The 14401-nt window shown below is 40.9% G+C and overlaps 1 protein-coding gene across 1 annotated transcript; it reads right to left on the bottom strand.

Annotated features, from left to right (window-relative positions):
• Window positions 1-5197: 5197 nt before the first annotated feature.
• On the bottom strand, window positions 5198-8446 carry foxd2 (forkhead box D2). The gene has a single exon (XM_046392861.1). It carries the CDS (start codon window positions 7678-7680, stop codon window positions 6577-6579), a length of 1104 nt encoding a protein of 367 aa, XP_046248817.1. The 5' UTR covers window positions 7681-8446; the 3' UTR covers window positions 5198-6576.
• Window positions 8447-14401: the final 5955 nt, after the last annotated feature.

Raw genomic sequence — 14401 nt, 5'->3', positions numbered from 1 at the left:
CCTACAGCTTTTACCAAAATCACAGGGAGATTACAGATCAAGCAGAGCACACAGTAAGCATATGGAAGCTACAAATGGATGAAATGGTAATAGAATCAGGGTTTATATTTAGGTTGCAAGAAGCAGAAGAGGATTTCAAATGTCGAACCTTTGCATTGCATTAGATGTTTTATTTCAAAGGCAGCTCATCCAGAAGGAGGGTATACTTCGTGCGCTTGCTAATATCCAGCCTGGTTTTAATGTTAGGTTAGTGAGACACAGTATCTCGCTCTGAATGTAGCCCTGTTTTAAAAAGGCCACAACATGCTGCAGGGAACCGCATGCAGTCTTGCTGGTGGTCTGCTCAGGCCTGGTAAATACATTAGTGCAGCATTCTGGGAGAACGGGGAGTCCCATAGACAGCTCTCACTTCTCTAAATAAACATTAGTCTTAAAAAGTTTGGCCCCACGACCTCGGCATGATCGCATTTCACTCTGGATAGTAAACTCCAATTTTATCGCGAGGTTTTCCCCTTACTTTTCGAAAACACACTTTCACGCTGAAAAAATTACATAAACAAAGTTTCATTTTCACTTCTTCTTTTTTAAGGGACACTGGAGTCTGCAGTGTCCTTGGTGTTGCTTAAATCACACCCAGAGCTGACGTTTGTTTTACTTGTTTAAGGGTAATTGTTACACTTAAAAACCATTAGGCGGATACCAACGCCTATGATAGTTAAGAAAGCAGACAAATTGAAATTCGTAGCCTACATTGAACCTGCACTCTTATTAAAGACGTGATAACCTGATGTGCGTAGTTAACAAACTGACTACTGAGGCAGCATTTGTGCTCCGATTTTAATCTGCCTATGATAATTAGGCTCAAATGTCCTAATTAAAAGAAATATAAACCTAATCTGCAGTTTATTGCTAATGTGAAGTATTTTTTGTTTGTTTTGTTTTGACTTGGAACAGAAAACTAAAATAAATGTATGTCAATGAAAGGTCAAATGCAAAGCTTTGTGTCTGGCCACGCAGTTCAAGCAGCCTAAATATCGATTTTTGTCACTTCAATAGCTAATTTAATCCATAAAGGCCTGTTAATACCTTCTTTTGTTTGGCCCATCGGGAGAGAATTAAACTATTTCTCCGCCCGCAGTATGTAAAATACTGACAAGAAAACAAACGTTTAGATCCTAAATTAATAATTATGGGGTGGCTATAATAAATGAGTCAGTCTGCTGCCATTATTAGCAGTGGATCCTAAATGTGAGTCTAATGCACCGGCATAAGACGTCAGATGTGAAGAAGGCTGTAGAGGCGCCCGCATGACGCGCTCATTGTGCGCGAGGGAGACCAAGCAGCAGCTGCGTCTCTCTGCCAAAGCTGTGGGCCTGCAGAGAAGTGCGCCATTGTCGCCTTTCTTTCAGTGCGTCCAGGTAAAGCCAGACCGGAGAGGGGCTGAGAGAGAAGCCATGTTGCCCAGTGTGACCGAGGGACCCACCCAGAATAGGTCCCCCACTGAGAAACTAAATACTTAACTTCACTTGAGAAGTGAACGTGTAGGGTTTTGGGATTACACACACACACATACACACACACCGCCCCCCCCCCTTTAACATGACATCACCTGAGCTCCGATGCACGAGCCATAGTTCAAGGACGGGGGCTCACAAAAACTAATAATTTACAGTCAGTTTGCGGTTTTTCTACTCCTGTGGTTGATGTAAGAGGGGGATATTTAAATCAAAATCGAATCAAACTCCTTCAAGTCAGTACAACAACTATTCAGAAGAACCTTGTGCAGAAACGATGCCATTTTGGCAGGAGGTAAATCGTGACGTCTGTAAACAAAAAGAACAAAACGAATCGATGGAAGCTTTTAATTTAAACACTTAACCCACTCCTGTAACAGGTTATAATGCACTAGGGTTAAAAAAAAATCTGATCAAAAAACTTCAAAACCACGAATATAAAACTCTGATTTCTGATCAGAAGGCATGAGTGAAAAAACCAGCTCACACCGACCAGACTTTACAGTAAACACACATTCTCACTCTTTTCAAACAGGGCTGGAGGACGGGTAGCCTATCACCTGCTATCAGATTCTGGTGATCTGTGCAGGATAATATAAGCAGTCATTAATACCCCAGCACCGACACTGCGTGCGTGTGTGTGTGTGTGTGAGCGCGCACGCGTGTGTGTGTTGGTCCCTCCTCTTTTTTTCCCCCTCCTTCAGCAGGTGTTCGTTTAGTGTGTCAGAGTCTGCGAGGTGAAGATCTTCCAAAGTTAATATTGTGTTTCCAGAGATGATGGGGAGTTCACTGTCCTCGCTTTATTTACACATTCTAAATTAATTAAGCGAAGGATTCCTCTGTCTGTTGCAAAAACAAGGAGGCTGGAGGGAAACTGGGAGCAGTGAGGGGAGGCTGTGATTTATAGCGGCTGTGGAGCTAGTGCAGCGGCTCGCCTCTCTTCCGGGCCGGGAAGCCGCGGCTTGGGCCAACATTCCTCTGTGGAGGCGAGGAGGCTCGTCTGCCGCGCGCTCACAGCCTCACAAGAGCAAGACGGGGGAGGAGGGGGTGTCACAGGGGACAAGATATAATCCTATTTGTTTCATATGAAAGTGAAAGAAACGGATGAGCCTCCGCTTACGGGCTCTAAAGGCCGCTGGTTAATGAGGAGAGCGCGGCAGAGTGGTTGTCTCCAAAGTGTCCAAAGCAGAGGACCACAAGTAGCCTATAATTTGCATTTTACGTTTCTGATAAGGCGGGATAAGGGTTTCCAGGATGGCCTAAAAAGTAAAATGTGATTTTTTTTAATTATTACTACACACCTTAAAATATTAGCCAGGCTACAGCAGTTTCAGATTGGGGAAAAAACATCCAATTGAACAGGAATCTGCGGCACAAAGATCAGATGAAACGAGAATTCAGAAATCTAAAAACAGAACATATAAACTTGTGGGTCTTTTATAAGCTGTACTACGGATGCCACCTGACCTTACCGTATGTTTTGTTTGTCTTGGGGCAACATTTTAATTTTTTTTTCCATGATAAATCAGACCGACTACGATTGATTTGAGGGGGATCTAAAATGCTCCATCGTCAGTATAGGTCTGTTGTTTCCTACTACGTTAATGTTAGAGCCCTTCGGGTGTATCATTATGAACCGTCCTGAATTAGATGGATGTGGTGATGTAGTGCCCATAGGCCTGATCTTTGCGTAGCTGCATTAATGGAGGACATGTATTAGATTATGCTGTAACGTATTATATATTTTAGTTCTATTGGCCTATACAGTCAGTGAAGTCAGTCAGTTTCAGCGGTCAACAGACGACCTTGAAGAGTGTCATCGCTATTGTCCAACTGCACACACACACACCTCCACACCTCCACACACACGCCTCCCCTTTCCTCGTGGTGTCAGCAGAGTCTGTCCTCGTGCCCTTCAAGACGCAGCAGAGCAGAATCCATCGATCAGGGACGTAACGTTATTGGCAAGGCAGTGGAAGATTTAAGCAAAACGATTTCATGTAATCCCCTGCTGTCAGGCGCTATTGGAAGTGTAATAATAATAATAATAATAACAACACGGTCTTACTAGAATCATTTCCTACAATTCCTGGGACTTTGCCCGGGAATCCCAAAGAGGAAAATATTTGGAGTGAAATGAAGGGATGAATCTAAATTTATGTTGACGTCTCAGTCCATAAATAAATTATAGCTGAACGAAACACGGGTTTAATTCTGTTTACGGCCAAACAGAGCATATGGGAGCGGTTAGAAAGAGATGAGAATTGCCTTGAAATGTATAACTGTGTTTTTGGGGGACTGTTGAGTAATTTGGCTGTCACTTCACATATCACTCACTTCTTATTTCGTTTGAACGCGTCACGAAAAATGACGAATGTCGTCGCCTAAATACAGACACGCTCTCTGGCGCTGAGGCTGTGGGTGGTCTCGAAGTGACAACGCCGCACGGAAACCGGGATCTTTCTGAAGTAGTCCATTAACGTGTCGATGTACAAACGGCGACGATATCCCATTAAGACCTACACGCAAAATTAAAGGGTGTTTTGAAAGATGCCTAATGTGTTCTGTGTTTGTGGTGGTTTGAGGAAGAGCAAGTTCCACGCTCTATTCTGGTCACAGGCCTGTAATCTTACAGCAAAGACGGACAGTTTGTGCGCAGCTGAGCTGAAAATCCGTAGAAATGGCTTCAGTCTTAAATCGTCCATTTTCAAAGCCAGAGTCTTTGGGCCAATCCTCCCCACGGTAGCTTTTTTGTCTCGTGATTTTTATTGGCTTAGTTTTCGTCTCTGCCGTTATTTAAATGGATTTTAACCACCTCTGCAAACGCTTCATGTGGATTTTAATGGACTGACGCGGTGAGTAATGACTCCCTGTCAGGGCGAGTGTGCGCACAGAACTTCAGTAGTCTGCTAATGTTTTTCCCCCTCATTTACTCTGCAAATTATATGTGCAGGATATCAATTAGCATCGCGATATAGCAAGAGAAGCTCTAATCAAAATGACCCCCCCCCCCACACACACACACACGCACACACACACCCCATCCTTACGCGATATTTATCAGCTGCCCAATTTCTCTTTGAGGGAGAGAGAGAGAGAAAGAGAGAGGGAGGGAGGGAGAGAGAAAGAAGGAAAGAAAGGGTCTGCCTGGATAAAGAAAGTTGTCATGTGTTGGTTTTCGTTTCAAAAACTTTCAGTGAGCTGTGCTGAGGGAAAACAGAGGAGTCAGCCCTCCCTCCCTTCATCCTTAATAATCATCTGTCAAAACACCCACAAACTAATTTAACCATTTGCACACAGATCTGGTAAATAAAGGAAGCTTTACACCCCCTCTTCTGTCTGGAAACATGTGCTCCAACAACTCTGAAAAAGACCAATAGGCCTGTTTTCTGTAGCCGGACGAGTCCCACTGCTTCTTTTATACGTAGCCCGAGACAACACAGATGACATGAAAGCGGAGCAAACCGAGGGCCTTTAGAGAAGATTGCTTTTCAGGGTCTAAATGTGTGTGGCTGGTCTCGCAGGGGGACCGCTCGCTGTGCGCACATTCACTCCCCTGGGCCAGGGGTCCACACTGACAACATCAACAAACGGCCAAAAAGCCGCATTATGGTGGATTAGGAGCCTGATGAAAAATGCTGCTACAAATTAGCAACGAAAACCCAAAAGACCGTGGGTATATCCTTGTTCACTTTCAATTACAGACCGCCGAGGCCTGCTAACGCCCCCCATTCATTTAGGGCCTTTGTAACTTGCTAGAAAATGGTCCTTTACAAGCGAGCAAGAGCCACACAAGAGGAATACTTGCCCACTGTTGCGTGATATTCATCACTGTTATTTCCATCAGGTCGTGTTTGAAATATTTAAACTGGATTTCGAGCGTTTCTCACACCTAAATTAATTAACTGCATCACTGAGAGACTATTTTGTCAGACACACACCTGGATTAATTAGCCTAAATCTCATTTAGGAAGCTGTCTGCTTTGAACAAGAGCGCACGTCAAGATTTGGTCTTAAAGTGCAAATAGATGAAAAAAACAACTCAAAGGGAATCAAAATTGGTTTAAAAAATTTTAAATGAAACCCTTGCAACGTGCATGTTTAGGACATGTGAGTCCTTTCAAAACCGATTCATTTGCACGTTTCTTTAAAAGTTGCAAAAACAGACAGATTTAATTTAATTCACCTCAAGAGCTGCTGTTTAGTTTGTTTAACTGACCTTTTGTTAAATGGAGCAAGTAACTTTTCCAGGCAATAAACAATTAACGATTTTCTTTTTTTTCAAATTCACAAACATTTATTATTTTTATCGTTACAACAAAAAAAATGACCTATGAACATTTAGATGTCTCCCTCTCTCTCTATTGGCAACACATGACATACTGTATGCTTCACAGATTTAATTGTGAAATAGATAACGAACAACAATTAAAACGTTGAGAGAGGTAATGCGCTCTTTTATACCAAAACCACATAGCCTACGTGTCCACCGACGACATGAAATGATACTGTCACAAAATCACCATGTAGAGGAGATAGGAGGGGGTGGAGGGGGTGATAGTGGGAAATAGTTATTTTTGTGTCAGAAACCCCCCCTTTGTCTCCATGTGCTTTCTAAGTAAAACCTGAGTTTGCCGTCTCTGTCAGCCTATGTCAACAACAACAGTGCTTACTTCTCACGACGCACAAAAATAAAAACAATATAAATCAGAATAAAATTCTCAATTATACCTATTTAGAAAAAAATCGGGTGACACCTTTAACTTACGTTAATATCTTTTTCTTTTCCCACTGACTAATGAAGGCCAAAAGCCAGATTGCAGGCCAGCATATGCTTAAAAAGGTCCTTTACCGAGTTTCTTTTGCTTTTCTCTCTCAATAATATACACATATTTACACACCATAAATAAACCTTTCTCTCCTCTTACATTGTTAGGAAATGGGGAGAGCCAAAACACTGTTATTTCATCGAGAATGTACAGCCTACCTTCACATAGGATGATGCCACAAATGGCTTTTTAATATAATATTTTTCAGCGGGCAATCTCTCCATTTTTTTTTTCTAAAAAGGACAAGTGTTCATATTTGGGCTCTTGCTGGAAAAAGTCTGACCCTGTGGCCCGGGTTGTAATATGCTGTCCTGTGATAGGTTCAAATGGTTGGAAGCAGAGGCCAGTGCTGGGGTCAACATGGCCAGGATCTGAGCCTGGCTGCCCGGTTGTGCGCTGTAGGAGGAGGCGGTGGAGTTGGCCGCGCCGATGATATTGTCAATAGAGAATGAAGGCCGACTCTGGGCGCTGGAGTCCGTCTTGAGAGGCGGCAGAGACGGGCTTAGTTGCGGATAAAAGGGCTTTCTTAAATCGGCCCCTAAAAGGGCAGGCAGAGGATGCGGCGCAGGGAATATGGAGGCTGATGGGGGCAAGGTGCAGGGGGCGTTAGGGAAGGGGAATGAACCACCTGTGTGGTGAGGGTGGTACGGATTGTGGGCTGCGTGGAAGTTCTGCAGCTGAAGTCCATAGTTGTATCCATACGGGCCGTATCCAAACCCGGGGAGAAAGCCACCGGAGTCCCTGAGGATTTCATTAGCTTGGTGCCTCTTGAAGCGCTTCCTCCTGCGCAAGAAGCTCCCGTTGTCGAACATGTCAGCGGAATCCGGGTCGAGGGTCCAGTAGTTGCCTTTTCCGGGGTTGCCGGGCTCTCGTGGGATTTTCACGAAGCAGTCGTTTAAGGAAAGATTGTGGCGTATAGAGTTTTGCCACGCGGGGAATTTCTCCCGATAGTAAGGGAATCTGTTGCTGATGAACTCGCAGATCTCGCTGAGAGTGAGACGTTTCTTGGGGCTCTGCAGGATGGCCATGGTAATCAGGGCGATGTAAGAGTAGGGTGGCTTCACAAGTGCACTTTTTCTGGCTTTGTCTCCGATCACGGTTCCGACCTCTGCGCTGGATCCCATCTGGTCTGACGGGCAGTCGGAGCTGCTGAGCCCGGGAGAGGAAACTCTCTCGGCCGCGTTCTGGGAGTAATTATCGTCCGAGTCATTGTCCAAGTTGAATTCGTGGTGAATGTACTTTCCGTCCTTTCCAACGGATATGTCACCCCCGACCACATCGATGTCCACATCTTCGGACAATGCAGAGCTGTCGGACATATCCGTCCCTAAAGTCATCCTTGGAGACGCCGCTTCTCTTCCCCCTCTCTCCCAGATTTCCTTCTCCTTTAGTCCAGAGAGGCTGCTGAGCGAGAGCGCATACACACACTCTCCCTCTGTCTCCCCCTTTAAAACCACACCAGACTTTGATGCAGCTTTATCTCCAGCTACTGAATGCACGCATGGCAAAAAAAAGAAAAAAAAACTATTGAAAAGATAAACAACTCTTTGACCTGTGGATTTGGCGACTCCTGCGCGTCCGAGGCTGGTCAAGCAGGGCCGTGCGAGGTTCTCATGGAGAAGAAAACTTCTGGTATTCAGGCGTGAAAAAAACACTCAAAGATCATCGATCTCGCGCCACTCTGGACTTGTGTTGTCTTGAGACGTGTCCGTCTGTCATTAGTTGATGCGACAGGTCACGTTAAAGATATCCGAGTATCTTTTTAAAATATCTTTGACGCACGGGATTGGGTAGGTATCCAGCCAGACTATCACACTATCCTCCTTAGCTCTCAAAAGGTATTTATAGGACTACGCTGATCACGTGGTCTTTGAGTCACTGTTACCAGGAACTGGACTAAATTACCCTGCAAAAGTAATATTTGGATCCGCTCTTGAATCTTAAAATCACACGTCACATTTCGTTATGAAATAAGCAAAATAATAAAGGAAAACATGCCGGCTACATAACGAGGTAATATCAGTTGTTCCTGCGCACAAGAATTAGAATATATAAGATGTGCATATAGTTGGGGGTCTCCCATATTCTGTTTATTTTATCAGTATAATCACAATTTATTAAGACAGTTAGGAATAGGGATTTTTTTTAATTACATCAAAACAGAATTGTCACGCTGACAACCCAAAATGAAATTTCTCATTCAACCTTTCGAGATGCGACTTTACCTTTGAATGAGAATGCTGCGTGACTAAACGTTTAAGTGAGAGAAGTTACAAAGTGAGGGGAGGCCAGTCGCGTGCTGAAATAAAATAATCTTTAAACACGAGCAAGGCAAATGAAAAATACACTTTTACAGTAGACTTTAAACGTTTATGTGCTTATATGACGAATAAAATATTTTACATCTGCACTCAAAGCTCGAAATGAAATAGAAGAAAAAGATAACGAGGGAAGCCAAATCCTCAAAGCAAATCGTGTAACGTACAAGCACGCTATAAGATCCAAATGCAGAAGGTAGGCTCAATGAAATTGTTGTTATTATTGTTGCTATTGTTGTTGTTGTTGTTATTGTTTTGCTTGGCGTTACCTTTATTTGTCCAGTGCAGCAATGAAATACATAAAAAAAAATCGTTTCCATAATCTGCATAATAAAAATATTTCGAATATCAGGATGTTGCCATTTTAATGAATTCCGTCAGTTTTGTTTCAGCTGTTCGAGGCTTTAAATGAACAGGCTAACGGAGCCCTTCGTCTGTTCTGTTGCCTAATAAACTGATTTGCCCCCCCCCCCCCCCCCCCCCCCCCCCCACCACACACACACACACACACATCCCACCAGAGCTTTTTGGCCAGTGGCCTAATTCCCTGATCACTTCTCACGGGTTTTGTGTTTTCCCAGTCAAGAAGTCACAACATTATCCATCTGCATGTTCTGCATAATTCACAAGGGTGCACAGGGGTATAGTCAACTGCAACCTGCTCCAATTCGTCTCCGTCAGGAGCGAACAGGCCAGCGGATGATGTGATGTGATGGATGATGATGAGATGTGTAATGTGTCTGTAATGTGTGCGGGCTTATTCAGAGCAGGCTGACATTCCAGTTCATTACGCTGCAGAAACACCCAGTTATTGAAACGCATTCACATCAGCACCCCATTCATCTTATGGGTCAAACAGCAAAACACATTCTCATCTTTTTGTGTTTCCTTGTTTTTTTCCTCTTATTTTTTTGGCAGTGGTGTTTTATTTTATTTTCTGTTTTATTTATTATCTTTACTGTTGTATGCTTTTTCTGCACTGAAGGAAAGCGAGTGCTGCACAGAGTGATTAAGTGCTAGTAAAGCACGCAGCTTGTGAAGCCGTGACCGAGCTGTCCTCTCCTCTGCCTGTCACAAACCTTTTAAAATGTGAATCAGAAGCGCTGACATGTGCCTGACAGCTGACACGTCTTCCCCTCACCAGCGCCCGTTGTTTTCCTATTATATCATAGACCGACAGACAGATAGATAGATAGATAGATAGATAGATAGATAGATAGATAGATAGATAGATAGATAGATAGATAGATATACTTTATTGATCCCAGGCTGGGAAATTGCAGTGCAGCCGCAGCAATACACACAACAAGCTAAACAAAAGTTAAAAATAGCAAAATAAAAAGTGGCAAATATAAATGTATATACAAGGCAATACATAAAAAGTATATATACAACAGTAAACAGTGTAATATAGTGCAAAATAAAGTAGAGGTGAGGAGTGTAAGGTGCCAGTAGACTGTAAAGTGTGTAGTGACTGTATGTTATGACCAGAGTTTTAGCTGTTAATATCATATTATATCCTTTAGTACCTACTCGAAGTTTTTGACACTATGGGATAAAAAAAAATACTGTCCACATTTTATTTATTCTCACAATGTCTTCCACAATCAGGATCATACTTTGTTAACTATGAAGTATGGGATATGAAAAGTGGAATTCTTTATGTCAAGATTTGCTGATTTATGCCGTGTTTTATCTTTAAACAATCGATAAATAAAATAAGATCTAAGAGGTTTATAACCCACCTCAAAAATTAGCTCGATTTTTGCATGTTACAAAACTCTACGGCTGTTTTCATTTGCAGGTTTTTACGATCACGCATCCGCACCTGCACGCGTTTCGTTTCGTCATGACACACGACTGCAAAGACATAGTTGATTTTTTTTTTTTTTTTAATTCACTTAATTTTCTAGAATTGGTTTCAATTTAACAGCCCACAAAAGCTACGCTATCAGATGCTTCAGGTTCTTTAAGTTTCCAAATGTTCGGAGGGGTTTTTTGTTCTCGCTGTCCGTGATTGGCCCCGCTGAGGGCTTTCTGTTTGTGGTGCTGAAGCGCCCCCTGCTGTTGTTAAAGGAGAGGACTTTAAACAGTTACGTCTGTCAAAATGACGTGAGAAAAGAATAGCAAAGCTGCAAAGCTTCACTAAACCGAAGGCTCTTCTGAAGTATTCTGAAATTCTGACAAGGAGGGCAAATTAAGCTCAAAGTCGAGTCGACTTGCAGCAGCCCCACGTCAACATGGGAATACTGTCCTCTTAGAAAACAAACAAACAAAACATCATGGTTGTAGAAAGCATACAAACTGCTAGCTCTGTCCACAAGGTTGTAACTTACAATACTTTAAGACATTATTAGACAGGCATTTCAGACTGATCGTAAGAGCAGCATTATGGAGCATCTTGCAACACCAAGCAAAATGTCCAAAATAGGATTTAATAGAAGACTGCAGTTTAGGTTTAAGTGAAAGGAGCAGACTGAGTTTGTGTTTTAAATTAATCACAATGTAGCAGTAAATATGAGTAAATAATATCACCTAAAACCTCAAGACATGACAACAAGTGGCAACTGGAGCAAAGTGTTTCTTATAGATGAAGCCAAGAACAGATAAAAACTTCAACAGGAGCAGTTGTGTGTTCAAAGGCAGTGCTGCATTTATTGTTTCTTTTTACAAATACCTGGCCACATGACATTTCCAGCACACTGACTTTTCTGAACATTTGTTTCTGATGTTAGAAATGTTGATGTCCCAGTGTGAAGCTGGTCCTTCATAATTCTTTCAGAATCCTGAGTCAGTTTGTTATTAAAAGATTCACTTCAGCGTGAGAATCAATAACTGATAAAGAGTCAGCCATCAGCTTCTCTCAGTATTCTGTACAAAATCCCTCTTTGCTTTGATAGTTAAAAATAATAATAAGTTAATAATTAGCGCTTGTTTTCTCAAAACAAAAAAGGTGCTTTTTCTTGCTGTCCTATTATCCTTTTCTCTCCACATGAATAAAAACATTTAAAAGTCAAATCAGTTGAGCAAAACCCAACAGATTCAGATCATATCTGATGATGTGTAAGACTTACAACAGATCCAACCAACCTGACTGTAGCTCTCAGGGAAAACACTGGAAATTAGGATCTGCTTACTTCAGCATTGATTTCACTACAGGTTGATGACCAGAAATGATGTAATTAATTATAATCAAAACAACAAAATGCAACAGAAATCCTGATTAAAGGGCAGAAACAATCCCACAGGTTGAACATCTTGCTTTTGCTTCCATCTAGTGGTGAAAAGTTTTAACCTGTTTAACTAGTCAGCACTTAATTGATGACATGAATGAAGACTCATGTTGTCCAATACATTCGTTTATTATGTATTAGGCAGGACTAATCAGACTTAGGAGCGACCTGCTTTGAATTTGATCATGATAGCTATAACTTCTTTAAGGGATCTCTAACTCTTCTGGGTCATGAAACATGTGGATGGCTTTTTATTCAGATGCTGTCCCACTTATCAGAAACCATCTGCAAACCAGTCATGTAAGGTTTTACTCACGACTGACAAACTGCTTCAGCCCTGTGTTTGACCATATGTTACCTACTACAACAGGTAGGAGGACCACTAGCTGGGACTCCACACATGACAGGTTTGAATACAGTACAATCCTTACAACAGTACAGAGTGTATTGGGCCCACAGTCACTGTGGCGCAACTTGCCACCGGCCCTCTAATGCATAAATCGCTTCACTAGGAAGGCCTCAGGATCAGAGCAGGAAGTGTAACCTTAATGATCTGTCACTAATAGTTATGGTCCTCCATGTAACTTCCTTATGGCCTGTAACTGTCTGGTGAGTTATATTATTGATAGCTGGAAACACTCCCTGAAGAAAAATATACCCAGAGCATTTTATTTATTTAATTTTTTTTTGAACAGTGATATATTTTTAAATATTTACTGCGTGTCTTTCCTTCCTTCTCCCATTGAATTGCTTTTGTGAGTTGTGTTTTTAGACAATTTTTAATAACAAAGTTTAACCACATGTTAAACGATCACTGAATCACCTCTCCATGTTGAGAATGCTGCAAAAAACTAAATAGGCTTTTTTTTATCATTAATATTATTATTATTTTCTGCCACCAGCAGCAACTAATACACTTTTTTCTGTATTTCTACATGACATCAGATGACAACTTTCACAAATGAACAAACTAGCAAATTTACAGAGAAAAGTCAAAATAAAATACATATTAAAATCTGAATAAGAACCAGTTGTTGATGTAGCTGATAGAAATATTGAACAATGGGTAGATTTCTTATTTCTGATAAGAAATAGAAATATTGAATGAGCACTGAGAGGGCATTAAGTTACATTTGCATCCACACTCCTGATTCAAGAGAAATTTTAGGACCAGAAAGACTTAATAAACTTTTCACTAAATATGGTGTGGATGTATTGTGTGTTTTGATAGTTTCTTTTAAAAAGGGTGTAAATGTCCTTGTATTTTTTTATTCACTTTGCACATCTTTATTACTTGACCTACCTGCACCTTTATTTTGCCATCCTTGTGCTGCTGTGACCACGTGAATGTCCCCTGTTCGGGACTAATAAAGGCCCATCTTATCTTAGCTCTTATCTTAAGAAAGGCTAAGAGACACAAGTCAAGTTAATATAATACAAAAACAAACCCCTGTCAGCATTTAGAAATAAATGAATTAATTATGTGGAAAAACAAATTAGTATACTTCAACCTACACGTTAAAATGGGTTAAAGACGTAACAGACTCCAACTGTGAAAGTGATCATCCCTTACTTAGTCACTGCTGTTGGGACATTATGTATTTTCTCACAGTTTTATGACATTATTGTACAATTTCAACCAAATGGGAGCTGAATACACGTGAACATTTTGCATCATTTGAGTCTTATGAGTTTTCACTCTTTCAGTGTTTATGACTTGTTCAGTCAGTAGGCTTAAGAATTAGTAATCTTCATTTCCTGTCATTTACATCATGTGATAATAATGAAAAATAATGCATCATTAATTTGTATGTATAATTTGTCAAAAAACATTAAATTTAGATTGTATATATCAAATCAGTGCTGCTAAATATCTGTTGAACTTGTATCGTTACAAGTTAAAAAGGTATTTCAACGGCCACCCACATGATCATAAAATGTGGCCCAATGCGAAATAAAATTTATGATATGGATTTGTTTTGCCATGAGGACAGCATTAAAATTTCCTGAATTTTGAAACGTGATTGATCGTTATAAAATTAGTAAGAATGGAATTAGGGCGTATTTTTTTAGTTGAATTGGTCCTGAATATCTTCAAATAGACTAAAATCTAATCTGCTTAAACACCTTATCATTTCGATCATTGATAGCGTAGCTTAAAACGTAAAATGTTACACTAAAACCCAACAGTATAAACTACAGTCTTTGTCACTGATAAACACATTTTAATTGTCTCGAGAAAAAAAGACCACATTTACTTTATCGTAAAAATGAATTTATTTTGACCTGTCGTCAGCAATGATAACATTCTTTTCATACATCAACAAACTATTTACATGAAAAATAGCAGACTTGAATCACATGTAAACTTCAAAACAAACTGTAAAACTTAGGAAATATGAACGATAAAATACTCTGAGATACAGTCATGGAATGTGTCAAAAGGATCTTAAATGGCTTTGCACCTTAAAACAGGAATGTTTTACCGTGAGGCTCGGTCATTTTGT

Source organism: Scatophagus argus, chromosome 6, assembly GCF_020382885.2.
Source record: "Scatophagus argus isolate fScaArg1 chromosome 6, fScaArg1.pri, whole genome shotgun sequence".
NCBI classification, from domain to species: Eukaryota; Metazoa; Chordata; class Actinopteri; family Scatophagidae; genus Scatophagus; species Scatophagus argus.
The sequence above is the reverse complement of the archived record's forward strand: the minus strand, read 5'-3'. Positions and strand labels throughout refer to the sequence as shown.

What these genes read in the sequence shown, in the direction of transcription:
- foxd2 (XM_046392861.1), bottom strand. Translation starts at nt 7,680, where the DNA reads ATGACTTTAGGGACGGATATGTCCGACAGCTCTGCATTGTCCGAAGAT.